General features: G+C 44.8%; 1 protein-coding gene across 5 annotated transcripts in view; it reads left to right on the top strand.

The window, feature by feature from the left end:
* Positions 1–18,942, top strand: part of LOC119935737 (malate synthase, glyoxysomal-like) — a 40,064-nt gene that overhangs the window by 9,713 nt on the left and 11,409 nt on the right. For 2 of the 5 annotated variants that reach the window (XM_038755194.1, XM_038755195.1), the window contains exons 3-8: positions 3,803–4,021; positions 7,588–7,678; positions 8,098–8,222; positions 9,257–9,367; positions 13,848–13,907; positions 17,702–17,858. In XM_038755194.1, the coding sequence (XP_038611122.1) occupies positions 3,803–4,021; positions 7,588–7,678; positions 8,098–8,222; positions 9,257–9,367; positions 13,848–13,907; positions 17,702–17,858 (763 nt within the window). The remainder of the gene's footprint in view (positions 1–3,802; positions 4,022–7,587; positions 7,679–8,097; positions 8,223–9,256; positions 9,368–13,847; positions 13,908–17,701; positions 17,859–18,942) is intronic. The other 3 variants (XM_038755196.1, XM_038755197.1, XM_038755198.1) reach the window with 3 other exon arrangements.

The raw sequence follows: 18,942 nt of genomic DNA, 5'->3' as shown, positions 1-18,942 counted from the left end.
CCTGATCACCTTGTATCCCCCCAGCGCTTAGAACAGTGCTTTGCACATAGTAAGCGCTTAACAAATACCATTATTATTATTACAAGTATGAGAAGCAGTTGGCCTTAGTGGATCGAGCATGGGCCTGCGAGTCAGAAGGACCTGGGTTCTAATCCTGGCTCTGCCCCTTGTCTGTTGTGTGACCTTGGGCAAGTCACTTCACCTCTCTGTGCCTCAGTTACCTCATCTGTAAAATTCATTCATTGGATCGTATTTATTGAGCACTTACGGTGGGCAGAGCACTGTACTAAGCGCCGGCATTTGCGTTACCTCATCTATAAAATGGGGATTAAGCCGCATAAGGGACAGGGGTTGTGTCCAACCCGTTTTAACTTGTATCCACCCCAGGGCTTAGAACAGCGCATGACACCTAGTAAGCGTTTAACAAATACCATCACCGTTATTATTATGATCGTTGCACAAGTTAGTAGACAAGATCCCTGCCCTCCAAGAGTTTCCAGTCTAGTGGGGGAGACAAACACTAAGGGGAGGGAGAAGCAGCATGTCCAAAACACTGCCGTGTCGGGGCTAAGGGACGGAAGGAATGAGCTGGGTTTCTTTAGGCTGGCAGAGGCTAGATATTTCCATGAAGCAGCGGAAGATTCCCGGGAAGGAACGACTTCCTTCGTAGATGTGGATCTTACCCACCCAGGAGTCGGTCTGAACTCTTTCTAGCCCACCGGACTCCGGAGAGAGGGACCACCCTGCAGTGTCCCAGCCCCGTCCCGCTCCTACCTCGGGTTGATGCGAACCCCGGGACGATCCTAAGTATCTTCAATCCCCACGGCCTGGGAATGCTGGCAGAATTGCTTCAGCTGGATGAGTTCCAATCCGCCGGGAATCGGGTCTAACCCAGCAGTGTGACAAAAGGCCAATGTCTCAATGTTTTTCCGCCGCCCTTATTGGACTGCAGGCGTCATCGGCTGAAACTGCACGAGGCGGCTATTTTCGGGAAGGATTTTTTTCCCTTGAAAAAGCCAGTGACGTCCCAGATCTGCATAAGATCAATGCTTGCGGAATGTGTAGATGGCTGTCCTTCATATTTGAAGAAAACGGCAGTGATTGTGCAAGTCGCCTTGGAGTGCGTGTTGAGCTGAAAGCTTTTCAGAAAGGCGCTTTGTAGACGGAGGGAATGTCTGTGGAGACCCAGGCCGCACCCTTGAGTCCCTGCTGATGTCACGCCGGCCTGATTTGCAAGCTTTACTGCTGGCTTTTTAAATCCTGTTCTTGATCGGACCGGGTTCTCGCTGATTTACTACAGCCCAGCCTATACCCTTTGCTCCTGCAACGCCAACCTACTTCCTTTATCTTAATCTCATGTCTCACCATCCATCCCTTGCCCATGTCCTCCCTCTATCCTGGAATTCCCTCCCTGTTCATGTCCAAGAGATTACTAGTCTCCCCATCCCAAAATTACTTCTCCAAAAGGCCTTTTCTGACCAGCCCCTCATTTCCACTGCGCTTTCACCTCCTTGTCACCTTTGATATGCTTCTCAGCCCCGTAGCACACATGTCCCTACCCTTACGCTCTGCTGCTTCTCCTCTCTGTGATTTATTTTCGCGTCTGTCTCCTCCTCTAGACTTTAAGCTCCTTGAAGACTGAAATCATGTGTACCAACTCTGTTGCTTAGTTCTCTCCCAAGTGCTCTGTTCAAGAGAAACCGTTGATTGAGTGGGCCTGATCAATCATGGAGGGTCTCCGGGCAGAGGTGGACTCCCACTGCCATCAGAGACACTTCTGGAGCGATCCTGGAGGCCTGGACAGATCGAGGCACATGCGTGATTGGAAAAAGACCCTGAATGCCAGGGGACATCTCTAAAATTAGGAGACAGGCTGGCACAGTACAAAGCTTCAAGCACAGAGGCCAGCCTCTCCGGGACGGGCAGCACCTAGCAAATTAGGTGACTCCTGAGAGCCCCGTCATTTACAAAGTGAACCTAAGGGCTGAAACAATACATTCTGCCCATGTCAAAAATGATATCCAAAAGAACCGTCCGCAAATTCCCATTTCTTTTGACTGAAAGCATGGCTGCTTCCATTTGTACTGGTAAGAAGCGTGTGGGATGGGGATGAAAGCCTTTTTTTTAATTCTCAAGTGAATGTTGGTTTCGTTCCTTACGGACGTGGCCAAGATGTTCTCGAATATCAGGGTTTTTTTTGCCTGTCGATGGTTCCTTCCCTTCCAGCGTTTCAGATCAGTAGGTCCTCTTGACTGAGGCTGAGCACTCTATAACTCCACAGAAAGGGTTTCCAAGGTCGTTTCCCAAGACCATCACCTGTCAAAGAAAGCTGACTTTAGTTTTTGATCCTCCAAAGCATTAAATGTTGAAAGGACGTTTGGGTGTTTTCGAGACTTGTGGGATTGTTTTGCAGTTCAGACCAGAAGAGGCCAGAGCAGGTAGCTCTGATTTTCTTAATAATAATAATAATAGCATTTGTTAAGCACTATCTATGTGCAAACACTGTTCTTAGCGCTGGGGGGAATACAAGGTGATCAGGTTGTCCCACGTGGGGCTCACAGTCTTAATCCCCATTTTCCAGATGAGGTAGCTGAGGCACAGAGAAGTTAAGTGACTTGCCCAAGGTCCCACAGCAGACATGTGGCAGAGTCGGAATTCGAACCCACGGCCTCTGACTCCCAAGCCCGGGCTCTTTCCACTGAGCCACGCTGCTTCTCAGACCCTCAGGACGTGTCCTTCAGTAACCTTTGCTAAGACTTCTAAACTGAATTGGAAAATTAAAGCAAAAAACTTACTTTTTTGGACTTGGAAGAATTTGGGACCAAATTTCCCCCCCTAAAAAAACAATTTTCCTTTTAACTCTTGAGTTTAGTTTCTGAAGTGAGTCAGCATGGAGAAAATGGAAAAGGGTTGACATATCATATCTTTTAGACTGTGAGCCCACCGTTGGGTAGGGACTGTCTCTATATGTTGCCAACTTGTACTTCCCAAGCGCTTAGTCCAGTGCTCTGCGCACAGTAAGCGCTCCATAAATACGATTGATGATTTCAATGCGCTGCCCAGCGCAATTAATTTCTCAAAACATTAGTTACTAAGTTTTTCAGGGCGGGGCGGCGGCAACCCAAGAATGAACCCGCAGGGCTGTTTGGGCTCTTTTGGGGTGATGACTTGTACAGTGCTGTGCACACAGTAAGCGCTCGATTGATTGATTGATTGACTGATGCCCAACACAGGGCAATTTGAATATAGACTATAGTGTGTAGACCATAAGCTCCTCGTGGGTAGGGAACACGTTTACCCACTCTCCCAAGAGCTTAGTTCAGTTCTCTGCAAACAGTAAGCACTCAATAAATACAATTGATTGATTGCAAAGAGCTTCTCTGTGAGTTCAAAATGCTTTAGGTGAAGGTAGTAGTTATCCCTCTTTTTCAAATGGGGAGAAACTGAGCCCTAGGAAGGGAGTGGGAGATGAGGAAAGAAGGGCTTAGTCGCCTTATCTCCTTCCTCTCCCCACAGCACCTGTGTATATGTATATATGTTTGTACGTATTTATTACTCTATTTTATTTGTACATATTTACTATTCTATTTATTTTATTTTGTTAATATGTTTCGTTTTGTCGTCTGTCTCCCCCTTCTAGACTGTGAGCCCACTGTTGGGTAGGGACCGCCTCTAGATGTTGCCAACTTGTACTTCCCAAGCGCTTAGTCCAGTGCTCTGCACACAGTAAGCGCTCAATAAATACAACTGAATGAATGAATGAGAGTTTGGAAATGGCTGAAAAAGCATTTATGTCGAACAGATTCTGCAGCGACGAATTGCCCGGAAGGTCGAGTTGGACCTAAGCAACGGACTTCCCGGTTTCTCCCCTCAAACGTCCCACATTCGGAATGACAGAGCCTGGAGAGTGTCGCCGGCGCCCAGGCGACTGCAGAACCGGCACGTGGACATCGGCGATACGGCTCCCTGCCAAACCGAGCGTTTCCTCTGCGCGCTAGGCTCCACCGCGCAGGGCATCCAGGTTCGAGGGGCTGGTGTGGGGGAGACAAACCAGACTTAATAATAATAATAATAATATTAAGCGCTTACTATGTGCCAAGCACTGTTCTCAGCGCTGGGGAGGTCACAAGGTGATCACCTCCTCCAGGAGGCCTTCCCAGACTGAGCCCCTTCCTTCCTTTCCCCCTCGTCCCCCTCTCCATCCCCCCCATCTTACCTCCTTCCCTTCCCCACAGCACCTGTATAGATGTTTGTACATATTTATTACTCTATTTTACTTGTACATATCTATTCTATTTATTTTATTCTGTTAGTATGTTCGGTTTTGTTCTCTGTCTCCCCCTTTTAGACTGTGAGCCCGATGTTGGGTAGGGACTGTCTCTACATGTTGCCAATTTGTACTTCCCAAGCGCTTAGTACAGTGCTCTGCACATAGTAAGCGCTCAATAAATATGATTGATTGGTTGATCAGGTTGTCACCTTAACATAGAAGGAAATAGGTAATCCTTTGAGACATTCGAAAAACGAGGAAATGTATGGAGAGTGACGTCTCAGAAAAAAATGACGTGGGCAGCCTAGTGAAATTTAGACTAATCAATCAATCAATCAATCAATCAATCGTATAGACTACCTAGGGGAAAGACTGGAGAGGGGGAAATCTGTGAAGAACTGATGCAATAATCAAGTCGGGCTCCGGCTCTGACAAGTCCCTGGAAATTGTGGAGGCTGCTTGGATGGAGAAGTAATAATAATAATAATAATAATAATAATAATTGGCATTTATTAAGCGCTTACTATGCGCAAAGCACTGTTCTAAGCGCTGGGGAGGATACAGGGTGATCAGGTTGTCCCACGTGGGGCTCACAGACTTAATCCCCATTTTACAGATGAGGGAACTGAGGCCCAGAGAAGTTAAGTGACTTGCCCAAGATCACACAGCAGACATGTGGCGGAGTCGGGATTCGAACCCATGACCACTGACTCCAAAGCCCGTGCTCTTTCCACTGAGCCACGCTGCTTCTCGAAGTAGGGAAGGAGTCTAGTTATTTTAGCAGTTTGGTAGGTTTTCTGTTTCGTGGGGTCTCATAGGTGTGCTCAAGAGCGTGTGGAAGTCTTCAGATTCCCTCCTTTTTGGTGACTGAGCTGGAGCCAATGTCATTCCATGCTTTGCGAACAGACCACACGTAAAATATTGTCAGTGATGAGTGAAATCATTAGTTTGGAGATTATCTATAATAATAATCATCATCATCATCATCATCAATCGTATTTATTGAGCGCTTACTATGTGCAGAGCACTGTACTAAGCGCTTGGGAAGTACAAATTGGCAACATATAGAGACAGTCCCTACCCAACAGTGGGCTCACAGTCTAAAAGGGGGAAGAATAATAATAATTATTAATATAATGTATACTATATATTATATACTATATATAATATACAATATATACTATAATATAATAATACTATAATAATAATAACGGCATTTATTAAGCGCTTACTATGTACAAAGCACTGTTCTAAGCATTGGGGGGATATACAAGGCGATTAGGTTGTCCCACGGGGGGCTCACAGTCTTCATCCCCGTTTTCCAGATGAGGGCACTGAGGCCCAGAGAAGTGAGGTGACTTGCCCAAAGTCACCCAGCTGACAAGTGGCGGAGTCAGGATTTGAACCCATGACCTCTGACTCCAAAGCCTGGGCTCTTCCCACTGAGCCACGCTGCTTCTCACCAATAGCGGAAGGTATGGCAACTCCAGAATGCAAGGCGTGGGGAAGAAACAGGATCTGGGACTGCTGAAACACATAATGCAGTCAATAGGGAAGATTCATTCGTTCAGTCAGTCATATTTATCGAGCGCTTACTGTGTGCAGAGCACTGTGTTAAGCGCTTGGGAAGTCCAAGTTGGCAACAGATAGAGACGGTCCCTACCCAACAGTGGGCTCACAGTCTAGGAGATAGGAGAAGGCCTCCTCCAGGAGGCCTTCCCAGACTGAGCCCCTTCCTTCCTTTCCCCCTCGTCCCCCTCTCCATCCCCCCATCCTACCTCCTTCCCTTCCCCACAGCACCTGTATATATGTATGTATGTTTGTACATATTTATTACTCTATTTATTTATTTTACTTGTACATATCTATCCTATTTATTTTATTTTGTTAGTATGTTTGGTTTTGTTCTCCGTCTCCCCCTTTTAGACTGTGAGCCCACTGTTGGGTAGGGACTGTCTCTCTATGTTGCCAATTTGTACTTCCCAAGCGCTTAGTACAGTGCTGTGCACATAGTAAGCGCTCAATAAATACGATTGATGATGATGAGAAGCAGCAAGGCACAGTGGACGGACCGCAGGCCTGGGAATCAGAAGCTTACGGGGTCTGATCCCAGCTCCGCCACTTGTCTGCTCTGTGACCTTGGGCAAGTCACTTTACATCTCTACAGTGCTTTGCACATAGTAGTAAGCACTTAATAAATGCCATTATTATTATTATTATTTTTATTATCTCTGGGTCTCAGTCCCCTCATCTGTAAAATGGGGATTGAGACTGTGAGCCCCATGGGGGACAGGGACTGTGTCCAACCCGATTTGCTTGTATCTACCCCAGCGCCTAGAACAGCGCCTGGCACATAGTAAGTGCTTAACAAAAGCCATAACTATTATCATTATTATTATTCTTGTTGCTGTGGTTTTGTGGCAGTAAAAACCTGGGAGCTCCAGGACATTCAACAACCCCACGTAAGGTTGGTGTATACTTCTAACACATGGAGCTGGTCTGCAAACCAGTCAGTGTTCATTCATAGCTAGAAGCAGCGTGGCTCGGTGGAAAGAGCACGAGCTTTGGAGCCGGAAGTCATGGGTTCGAATCCCGGCTCCGCCAATTGTCAGCCGTGTGACTGGGCAAGTCACTCCAGGAGGGCTTCCCAGACTGAGCCCCTTCCTTCCTCTCCCCCTCGTCCCCCTCTCCATCCCCCCATCTTACCTCCTTCCCTTCCCCACAGCACCTGTATATATGTATATATGGTTGTACATATTTTTACTCTATTTATTTATTTTACTTGTACATTTCTATCCTATTTATTTTATTTTGTTGGTATGTTTGGTTTTGTTCTCTGTCTCCCCCTTTTAGACTGTGAGCCCACTGTTGGGTAGGGACTGTCTCTGTGTGTTGCCAATTTGTACTTCCCAAGCGCTTAGTACAGTGCTCTGCACATAGTAAGCGCTCAATAAATACGATTGATTGATTGATTGATTGATTAACTCCTCTGGGCCTCAGTTACCTCATCGGTAAAATGGGGATTAAGGCTGTGAGCCCCCTGTGGGATAACCTGATTCATTCATTCATTCATTCAATCGTATTTATTGAGCGCTCACTGTGTGCAGAGCACTGTACTAGGCGCTTGGCAACATATAGAGACGGTCCCTACGCAACAGCGGGCTCACAGTCTAGATCTAGTACCTAGTACCTGACCACCTTGTAACCTCCCCAGCGCTTAGAACAGTGTGTTGCACATAGTAAGTGCTTAATAAATGCATCGTTATTATTACGTATAGATGGCTAGGAAATAATCTTTCGTTTCTCTGCCTTTTCAGGTTGATTTTGATGATGGAAACTGTCCCACATTTTCTAATCAAATCAAGGGCATCTATAATGTCTTCCAAGCTGTCCATCATCAGTTTCCGGGTGAGAATAAAGCAAACCAGTATTCTCTGCCATTTAGCGTTACACAGATATCTGAGAAGATTAATTTTCCTTCCTTCCTCTCCCCCTCGTCCCCCTCTCCATCCCCCCCATCTTACCTCCTTCCCTTCCCCACAGCACCTGTATATATGTATATATGTTTGTACATATTTATTACTCTATTTATTTATTTTACTTGTACATATCTATTCTATTCTATTTATTTTATTCTGTTACTATGTTTGGTTTTGTTCTCTGTCTCCCCCTTTTAGACTGCGAGCCCACTGTTGGGTAGGGACTGTCTCTGCATGTTGCCAATTTGTACTTCCCAAGCGCTTAGTCCAGTGCTCTGCACACAGTAAGCGCTCAATAAATACGATTGATGATGATGATTAATTTTCTTTGTATTGTTTCCCCACAAGGTATCCCTCCCATATCAAAGGCTCCCGTCCTTATGCTGCGACCAAGAGCGTGGAACATGGTGGAGCACAATTTGATGGTATTCCTGTTACTTCTTTCACTGTGGACCGGTCGTGGGAGCTTTATGGTGGGCTGATAGGATACAAAGTAATCAGCATTTATTCATCATCATCATCATCATCAATCGTATTTATTGAGCGCTTACTATGTGCAGAGCACTGTACTAAGCGCTTGGGAAGTACAAATTGGCAACACATAGAGACAGTCCCTACCCAACAGTGGGCTCACAGTCTAAAAGGGGGAGACAGAGAACAAAACCAAACATACCAACGAAATAAAATAAATAGGATAGATATGTACAAGTAAAATAAATAAATAAATAGAGTAATAAATATGTACTTAGTGTGCGCAGAGCACTGTACTAAGCACTTGGGAGAGTACGGTACTGTGGAGTTGGTAGACACACTCCCTGCCCACAGGGCTCTTAGTCTAGAGAAAGGGGGGACAGGCATGAATATAAAGATGAGGAAAATAAAGAGATGAGATGAGACTATAAAGAGAGTGTAAGGGATATGTAAGTGATGTGGAGGTGGAATGAGCGTCAAAGCGCTTAAGTGGTTTAGAGCCAGGTGCCAAGATGATGTGGAAGTGAGGGGTTTGACACAGACGCTTACTACAGTGCTCTGCACACAGTAAGCGCTCAATAAATACGATTGAATGAATGAATGAACGCCGGGGTAGCTCCCAAGGAGATCGGGTTGGACGCAGGCCTTGTCCCGCAGAGGGCTCTTATCATGTGTAGTACTCTATTTATTTTATATTACTCTTTATTTTATTTGTACATGTTGTTCTATTTATTTTATTTTGTTGATATGTTTCATTTTGTTGTCTGTCTCCCCCTTCTAGAGTGCGAACCCACGGTTGGGCAGGGACCGTCAATCGTATTTATTGAGCGCTTACTGTGTGCAGAGCACTGGACTAAGAGCTTGGGAAGTCCAAGTTGGCAACATATAGAGACGGTCCCTACCCAATGGTGGGTTCACAGTCTTAAAGAAAGCCTTGAATGATCCATACTCTAGAGAGGCAATAGAACAGACTCTGTCCTGGGACTTTGCCGATTAAAGCCAATCCTGGGTTTACGGTTCTGTACGTTTTCCGCAGGTGAATGGAAAAGAGATTCCTGGACCGCTCTTTGACTTTGGCTTGCTCATGTTCCACGTGGGGAAAGCACTGTATGACAGTGAAAGTGGCCCTTTCTTTTATCTCTCAAAGGTAATTTTCTTAGCATAAATGTTCCATTGACCGTGTGCTTGTTTAGTAAAGAAGAATGAGAAGCGAGTGGGTCGATGACCCTCAAGTTAGTGTAACTCATTTCAGCCGAGAAAGGTCTTGTTCTATAACTGAAAAGTACTCTTGAATTTTCCACGCTCTGCTAAAAGTAGAGATACTGCAAAGGGGATCCCTTTGCACATCTCTCAATCGCAAAAATAAATGGAGACAAGGAGGTCTTACTTACGGGGAAAGCACTGTATGACGGTGAAAGTGGCCCTTTCTTTTATCTCTCCAAGGTAATTTTCTTAGCATAAATGTTCCATTGACCATGTGCTTGTTTAGTAAAGAAGAATGAGAAGCGAGTGGGTCGATGACCCTCGAGTTAGTGTAACTCATTTCAGTCGAGAAAGGTCTTGTTCTAGAACTGAAAAGTACTCTTAAATTTTCCACACTCTGCTATAAGTAGAGATACTGCAAAGGGGATCCCTTTGCGCATCTCTCAATCGCAAAAATAAATGGAGACAAGGAGGTCTTACATGGAAAGCACTGTATGACGGTGAAAGTGGCCCTTTCTTTTATCTCTCCAAGGTAATTTTCTTAGCATAAATGTTCCATTGACCGTGTGCTTGTTTAGTGAAGAAGAATGAGAAGAATGAGAATGTTTAGAAAAGAAGAATGAGAAGCGAGTGGGTCGATGACCCTCAAGTTAGTGTAACTCATTTCAGTCGAGAAAGGTCTTGTTCTATAACTGAAAAGTACTCTTGAATTTTCCACGCTCTGCTAAAAGTAGAGGTACTGCATAGGGGATCCCTTTGCACATCTCTCAATCGCAAAAATAAATGGAGACATGGAGGTCTTACTTACGGGGAAAGCACTGTATGACGGTGAAAGTGGCCCTTTTATCTCTCAAAGGTAATTTTCTTAGCATAAATGTTCCATTGACCGTGTGCTTGTTTAGTAAAGAAGAATGAGAAGCGAGTGGGTCGATGACCCTCAAGTTAGTGTAACTCATTTCAGCCGAGAAAGGTCTTGTTCTATAACTGAAAAGTACTCTTGAATTTTACACGCTCTGCTAAAAGTAGAGATACTGCATAGGGGATCCCTTTGCGCATCTCTCAAACACAAAAATAAATGGAGACAAGGAGGTCTTACTTACGGGAGGCAGTGTAGACTAGTGGAAAGAGCGGAAGTCAGGATGTGTGAGTTCCAGTCCCAACTGTGCCACAGGCCTGCAGTGTGATCTTGGAGAATTTACTTAATTAACCTCTCATAAGTGTTATCCATAAACTGGGGATAAGATGCTCGCTCTTTTTCCCTGACCTGATTATCTTGTATCTACCCCAATCAATCAATCAATCAATCGTCTTTATTGAGCACTTACTGTGTGCAGAGCACTGTACTAAGCGCTTGAGAAGCAACATATAGAGACAGTCCCTCCCCAACAGTGGGCTCACAGTAAACTATGAGCACTGTAAACTATGGTCTTGAATGAAGACTTCTTGGTTCCTGGGGCTCTCAGGTTTATACTGGAGAAGCAGCACGGCTCAGTGGAAAGAGCCCGGGCTTTGGAGTCAGAGGTCATGGGTTCAAATCCCAGCTCCGCCACTCAATCAATCGTATTTATTGAGTGCTTACTGTGTGCAGGGTCAGCTGTGTGACTTTGGGCAAGTCACTTAACTTCTCTGGGCCTCGGTTCCCTCATCTGGAAAATGGGGATTAAGATTGTGAGCCCCACATGGGACAACCTGATCACCTTGTATCCTCCCCAGTGCTTAGAACAGTGCTTGGCACATAGTAAGCACTTAACAAATGCCATCATTATTATTATTATTATTATTACTGGCATGACACATTCCCCCATCGAGCACATTAATGCTTGGCTAACAAGTGAAAATAACTTTAGATCGATCAGTCAATGGTACTGAGCAACGAGAAGCAGCATGGCCTAGTGGATAAAGCGCGGGCCCGGGGGTCTGAAGGACCTGGGTTCTAGTCCCGACCCCACCACTTGCCAGTTGTGTGACCTTGGGCAAATCACTTCACCTCTCCCTGCCTCAGTTCCCTCACCTGCAAAATAGGGATTCAAAACCTGTTCTCCCTCCTATTTAGACTGTGGGCCCCATGTGGGAACTATCTTATCATAATAATAATAATAATAATGGCATTTATTAAGCGCTTACTATGTGCAAAGCACTGTTCTAAGCTTATGTCTACCCCAGCGCTTAGTACAGTGCTTGGCACAGAGAAAGCGCTTAATACCACACATTATCATTGAAGAGGAAGTGAACAGAAAGCGTTAGACTGAGGATTCTGCAAACCTCAGGGCAATAGTGAAACTGGGATTACTCTCACGTAGCTTGGCTGTATGACTCTATTTATTTTATTTTGTTAATATGTTTTGTTTCGTTGTCTGTCTCCCCCGTCTAGACTGTGAGCCCACTGTTGGGTAGGGACCGTCTCTAGATGTTGCCAACTTGTACTTCCCGAGCGCTTAGTCCAGTGCTCTGCACACAGTAAGCGCTCAATAAATACGACTGAACGAATGACTCATCAGGACAAGACGTGGTAAAGTGTGTCACTGCTTACTATTGTACAGTACTTTCCCGAGCGCTTAGACAGGGCCCTGCAAACGGTAAGCGCTCAATAAATGATTGAATGAAGAGGATAGATGTCTTGTAACCCTATTATTTACAAGGAAAAAACCACCTAAAGGATTTATTTCTGAGCAGTGGCCGGGACCTGGTGTAGGAAGGACCTTAACGTGTTTTAAAAGGAAAAGCCAAATACGGTAGAGAACTTTGGTTAGATTCGTAGGTGACAGGTCGGTAATGTAATGAATTGATTGCGAGGGGAGCTTTAGGTGTCTGCGACTGTAGTCAGGCAGTCAGTCGTATTTATTGAGCGCTTACTGTGTGCAGAGCACTGTACTGAGCGCTTTGGCGAGAACGACCCAACAGTAAACCTTAGAGTTGGGTATCGAGGTTAGGCCTGTATTTGTCTTCCCTGCAGTTTGTGGTGCCTGCTGAGGCCCTGCTGAGAGCTCACCTCCTCCAGGAGGCCTTCCCAGACTGAGCCCCTTCCTTCCTCTCCCCCTCGTCCCCCTCTCCATCCCCCCCATCTTACCTCCTTCCCTTCCCCACAGCACCTGTATATATGTTTGTACATATTTATTACTCTATTTTACTTGTACATATCTATTCTATTTATTTTATTTTGTTAGTATGTTAGGTTTTGTTCTCTGTCTCCCCCTTTAGACTGTGAGCCCACTGTGGGGTAGGGACTGTCTCTATATGTTGCCAATTTGTACTTCCCAAGCGCTCAGTACAGTGCTCTGCACACAGTAAGCGCTCAATAAATAAGATTGATGATGATGATGATGGTGCCGACAGTAGAAACTACATAGTAGGCTTGAGGGAATCGAGGTCGGAGTAAAAATGCTGCTGTCTGCAAACTGCTGAGCCCCTAATTTTGCAGTGTCTTTTTATGCATTTATCTTGCCCAATGATTGATTATAGCTGTGAACTTTTGTAAAATTCACCCACCAATAATGAAGGGTGATCATTTTGGCTGATAACCAATCAATCAATCAATCGTATTTATTGAGCGCTTACTGTGTGCAGAGCACTGTACTAAGCGCTTGGGAAGTACAGGTTGGCAACATCTAGAGACAGTCCCTACCCAACAGTGGGCTCACAGTCTAAAAGGGGGAGACAAAACCAAACATACTAACAAAATAAAATAAATAGAATAGATATGTACAAGTAAAATAAATAGAGTAATAAATATGTACAAACATATATACATATATACAGGTGCTGTGGGGAAGGGAAGGAGGTGAGATGGGGGGATGGAGGGGGACGAGGGGGAGAGGAAGGAAGGGGCTCAGTCTGGGAAGGCCTCCTCCAATCAATCAATCGATCAATCATTCGTATTTATTGAGCGCTTACTGTGTGCAGAGCACTGTACTAAGCGCTTGGGAAGTCCAAGTTGGCAACATATAGAGACAGTCCCTGTCCAACAGTGGGCTCATAGTCTAAAATAATAACCCTTTATAACCCTTGATAACCCTTTATCAAGTCATCATCATCATCATCAATCGTATTTATTGAGCGCTTACTGTGTGCAGAGCACTGTACTAAGCGCTTGGGAAGCACAAGTGGGCAACATATAGAGACAGTCCCTGCCCAACAGTGGGCTCACAGTCTAAAACAATAACCCTTTATAACCCTTGATAACCCTTTATCAAGTCATCATCATCATCATCAATCGTATTTATTGAGCGCTTACTGTGTGCAGAGCACTGTACTAAGCGCTTGGGAAGCACAAGTTGGCAACATATAGAGACAGTGGGCTCACAGTCTAAAACAATAACCCTTTATAACCCTTGATAACCCTTTATCAAGTCCTGGATTTAGCTCATTTGACTGTTCCGTGCTTTAGTTTACTGTCTGAATAAATTCCCATTTTTCTTGCGTTGCAGGTAGAAAGTTACCTGGAGGCCAGGCTTTGGAATGATATTTTTGTCTGGACTGAGAGGAAAGTAAGTTTTCCAGGCTGAGCTTTATTTTATTTTATTTTTTTCTCGTGAGCAATACGTACCACTAGTCAGAAGCCTCCCTTCGGGGTGGCTTGAAATCTGCGACCCTACTTTTGGATAACGTTTCAGGCTTTGGGAGCGAAGGAAAGAAATACGGAGAGACCAGCAAGAGATAACAGGCTTTTGTCTGAGAATGCAAGACCATGAGGGAGGATGCAGCGTGGCTTATTCTATTCATTTTATTTTGTTAGTATGTTTGGTTTTTTTTTTCCTCTGTCTCCCCCTTTTAGACTGTGAGCCCAATGTTGGGTAGGGACTGTCTCTATATGTTGCCAATTTGTACTTTCCAAGCGCTTAGTACAGTGCTCTGCACATAGTAAGCGCTCAATAAATATGATTGATTAGTGGAGAGAGCACGAGCCTGGGCGTCAGAAGGAGCCGGGTTCTAATTCCAGCTCCGCCACCTGTCTGCTCTGTGACCTTGGGCAAGATAATAATAATAATAATAATAATAGCATTTGTTAAGCGCTTACTATGTGCAAAGCACTGTCCTAAGCGCTGGGGGGGATACAAGGTGATCAAGTTGTCCCACGGGGGGCTCACAGGCTTAATCCCATATTAAGCTCTGGGGTAAATATGAGATAATCAGGTTCCACATAGGACTCACAGTCTAAGTGCATCATCATCATCATCATAATGTGCCAATAATAATAATGATAATAATGGCATTTGTTAAGCGCTTACTATGTGCAAAGCACTGTCCTAAGCACTGGGGGGGATACAAGGTGATCAAGTTGTCCCACGTGGGGCTCACTGGCTTAATCCCATATTAAGCTCTGGGGTAAATATGAGATAATCAGGTTCCACATAGGACTCACAGTCGAAGTGCATCATCATCATCGTAATGTGCCAATAATAATAATGATAATAATGGCATTTGTTAAGCGCTTACTATGTGCAAAGCACTGTCCTAAGCACTGGGGGGGATACAAGGTGATCAAGTTGTCCCACGTGGGGCTCACAGGCTTAATCCCATATTAAGCTCTGGGGTAAATATGAGATAATCAGGTTCCACATAGGACTCACAGTCTAAGTGCATCATCATCATCATAATGTGCCAATAATAATAATGATAATAATGGCATTTGTTAAGCGCTTACTATGTGCAAAGCACTGTCCTAAGCGCTGGGGGGGATACAAGGTGATCAAGTTGTCCCACGTGGGGCTCACAGGCTTAATCCCATATTAAGCTCTGGGGTAAATATGAGATAATCAGGTTCCACATAGGACTCACAGTCTAAGTGCATCATCATCATCATAATGTGCCAATAATAATAATGATAATAATGGCATTTGTTAAGCGCTTACTATGTGCAAAGCACTGTCCTAAGCGCTGGGGGGGATACAAGGTGATCAAGTTGTCCCACATGGGGCTCACAGGCTTAATCCCATATTAAGCTCTGGGGTAAATATGAGATAATCAGGTTCCACATAGGACTCAGTCTAAGTGCATCATAATCATCATAATGTGCCAATAATGATAATGATAATAATGGCATTTGTTAAGCGCTTACTATGTGCAAAGCACTGTCCTAAGCGCTGGGGGGGATACAAGGTGATCAAGTTGTCCCACGTGGGGCTCACAGGCTTAATCCCATATTAAGCTCTGGGGTAAATATGAGATAATCAGGTTCCACATAGGACTCACAGTCAAAGTGCATCATCATCATCATAATGTGCCAATAATAATAATGATAATAATGGCATTTGTTAAGCGCTTACTATGTGCAAAGCACTGTCCTAAGCGCTGGGGGGGATACAAGGTGATCAAGTTGTCCCACGTGGGGCTCACTGGCTTAATCCCATATTAAGCTCTGGGGTAAATATGAGATAATCAAGTTCCACATAGGACTCACAGTCGAAGTGCATCATCATCATCATAATGTGCCAATAATAATAATGATAATAGTGGCATTTGTTAAGCGCTTACTATGTGCAAAGCACGGTCCTAAGCGCTGGGGGGGATACAAGGTGATCAAGTTGTCCCACGGGGGGCTCACAGGCTTAATCCTTCTAGACTGTGAGCCCACTGTTGGGTAGGGACCGCCTCTATATGTTGCCAACCTGTACTTCCCAAGCGCTTAGTACAGTGCTGTGCACACAGTAAGTGCTCAATAAATACGACTGAATGAATATTAAGCTCTGGGGTAAATAAGATACTTCTCTGTGCCTTGGTCACCTCATCTGTAAAATGGGGATTGACTGTGAGCCCCATGTGAGACATGGACTGTGGTCAACCTAATTAACTTGGACCTACCCCGGCGCTTAGTACGGTGCCTGGCACACACTAAGCGCTTAACAAAAGCCACACACAAAAAAGATGCGAGTTGCAGCCTTGCTTTAACCAGGCCTTACCCCAACAGAAGTGGAAGAATGAAGTTGAAAGCTGCTATAGAGAAATTCCCTGGAGAATTAGGAAACCTATACGGAAGCCAACTCTGAATGAATATATTTTTGTACATATTACTCTATTTTACTTGTGTATATTTTATTTTGTTAGTATGTTTTGTTTTGTTCTCTGTCTCCCCCCTTTTAGACTGTGAGCCCACTATTGGGTAGGGACTGTCTCTATATGTTGCCAGTTTGTACTTCCCAAGCGCTTAGTACAGTGCTCTGCACATAGCGCTCAATAAATACGATTGATGATGATGATGGAAGAATGAAGCTGAAAACTGCTGGAGGGAAACCCCCTGGAGAATTAGGAAACCTCTACGGAAGCCAACTCTGAATGACTATATGTTTGTACATATTACTCTATTTTACTTGTATATATTCTATTTATTTTATTTTGTTAGTATGTTTGGTTTTGTTCTCTGTCTCCCCCTTCTAGACGGTGAGCCCGCCGTTGGGTAGGGACCGTCACTAGATGTTGCCAACTTGGACTTCCCAAGCGCTTAGTACAGCGCCACAGTAAGCGCTCAATAAATACGATTGAGTGAATGAATATGTTGCCAACTTGTCCTTCCCAAGCGCTTAGTCCAGTGCTCTGCACACAGTAAGCGCTCAATACAATTGAATGAATGAATATGTTGCCAACTTGTCCTTCCCAAGCGCTTAGTCCAGTGCTCTGCACACAGTAAGCGCTCAATAAATATGATTGAGTGAATGAATATGTTGCCAACTTGTCCTTCCCAAGCGCTTAGTCCAGTGCTCTGCACACAGTAAGCGCTCAATACGATTGAATGAATATGTTGCCAACTTGTACTTCCCAAGCGCTTAGTCCAGTGCTCTGCACACAGTAAGCGCTCAATAAATACGAATGAATGAGTGAATGAATGAATGAATGAAGACAACAGCCCCAAAAGTATCTGAGCGGAGCCCAGAGGAAAATTGTAAAATTTCTGCGTGCGCTTATTCGTTTTTAGAGAGGTGTGTTGCCAGGAGAGCACTCTTGCCCTCTGTTCTACCAACCTGACTAGTCTTTTTCTTGAAGGGAAAAAAAGGCGACGATTTTTCTTTCCCAAGCGCTTAGTCCAGTGCTCTGCACACAGTAAGCGCTCAATAAATATGAATGAATGAATGAAGACAACAGCCCCAAAAGTATCCGAAGGGAGCCCAGAGGAAAATCGTAAAATTTCTGCGTGCGCTTATTCGTTTTTAGAGAGGTATGTTTCCGGGAGAGCACTCTTGCCCTCTGTTCTACCAACCTGACTAGTCTTTTTCTCTTTTTTGAAGGGGAAAAAAAAAGCGACGATTTTTCTTTCCTCATCCTCCTTTATCACTCTATTCGGTTGCAGCTCCACCTGCCCGTCGGCACCATCAAAGCCACCGTCTTGATAGAAAGCATCCTGGCCTCATTCGAAATGGAGGAGATCCTGTATGAGCTGAGAGAGCATTCCGCCGGATTGAACTGCGGCATCTGGGATTATTCCGCCTCTTTCGTCAGTAAATTCGGTAAGCGGGAAGGCCGCAGCCGAAGGCCGGCGAGAGGGACTTTCTCCTGGTCGTAATAACCCGGCGGTCCGTACGGAGCCGGGGCCTGGGCCGGCAGTTGGGGTCTGCCCAAAGGCCAGGCCCACTCCACGTGAGTTGAGTTCCCTCAGTACGAGAGACAGTGAGCAGGGCAGGAGGAAGGTAGGAATAGGACCGACGTACGCGCCTTCCTAAAATTGATCCCCAGATCAATCAATCAATCGTATTTATTGAGCGCTTACTGTGTGCGGAGCACTGGACTAAGCGCTTGGGAAGTCATCATCATCAATCGTATTTATTGAGCGCTTACTGTGTGCAGAGCACTGTACTAAGCGCTGGGGAAGGACAAGTCGGCGACATATAGAGACAGTCCCTACCCAACAGTGGGTTCACAGTCTAAAAGGGGGAGACAGAGAACAAAACCAAACATACTAACAAAATAAAATAAATAGGATAGATATGTACAAGTAAAACAGAGTAATAAATATGTACAAACATATATACAGGTGCTGTGGGGAAGGGAAGGAGGTAAGATGGGGGGGATCATCATCATCAATCGTATTTATTGAGCGCTTACTGTGTGCAGAGCACTGGACTAAGCGCTTGGGAAGTACAAGTTGGCAACATATACAGTTCCTACCCAACGGCGGGCTCACAGTCTAAAAGGGGGGAGACAGAGAACAAAACCAAACATACTAACAAAATAAAATAAATAGAATAGATATGCACAAGTAAAATAAATGAATAAATAGAGTAATAAGTATGTGCAAACATATATACATATATACAGGTGCTGTGGGGAAGGGAAGGAGGTAAGATGAAGTCCACACATAGAGACAGTCCCCTACCCAACAGCGGGCTCACAGTCTAAAAGGGGGAGACAGAGAACAAAACCAAACATACTAACAAAATCAATCAATCAATCGTATTTATTGAGCGCCTACTGTGTGCAGAGCACTGGACTAAGCGCTTGGGAAGTCCACACATAGAGACAGTCCCCTACCCAACAGCGGGCTCACAGTCTAAAAGGGGGGGACAGAGAACAAAACCATACTAACAAAATCAA

This window comes from Tachyglossus aculeatus, chromosome 12 (genome assembly GCF_015852505.1).
Source record: "Tachyglossus aculeatus isolate mTacAcu1 chromosome 12, mTacAcu1.pri, whole genome shotgun sequence".
NCBI lineage: Eukaryota > Metazoa > Chordata > Mammalia > Monotremata > Tachyglossidae > Tachyglossus > Tachyglossus aculeatus.
Note: the sequence above shows the minus strand (reverse complement) of the source record. Positions and strands in the feature narration are given on the sequence as shown.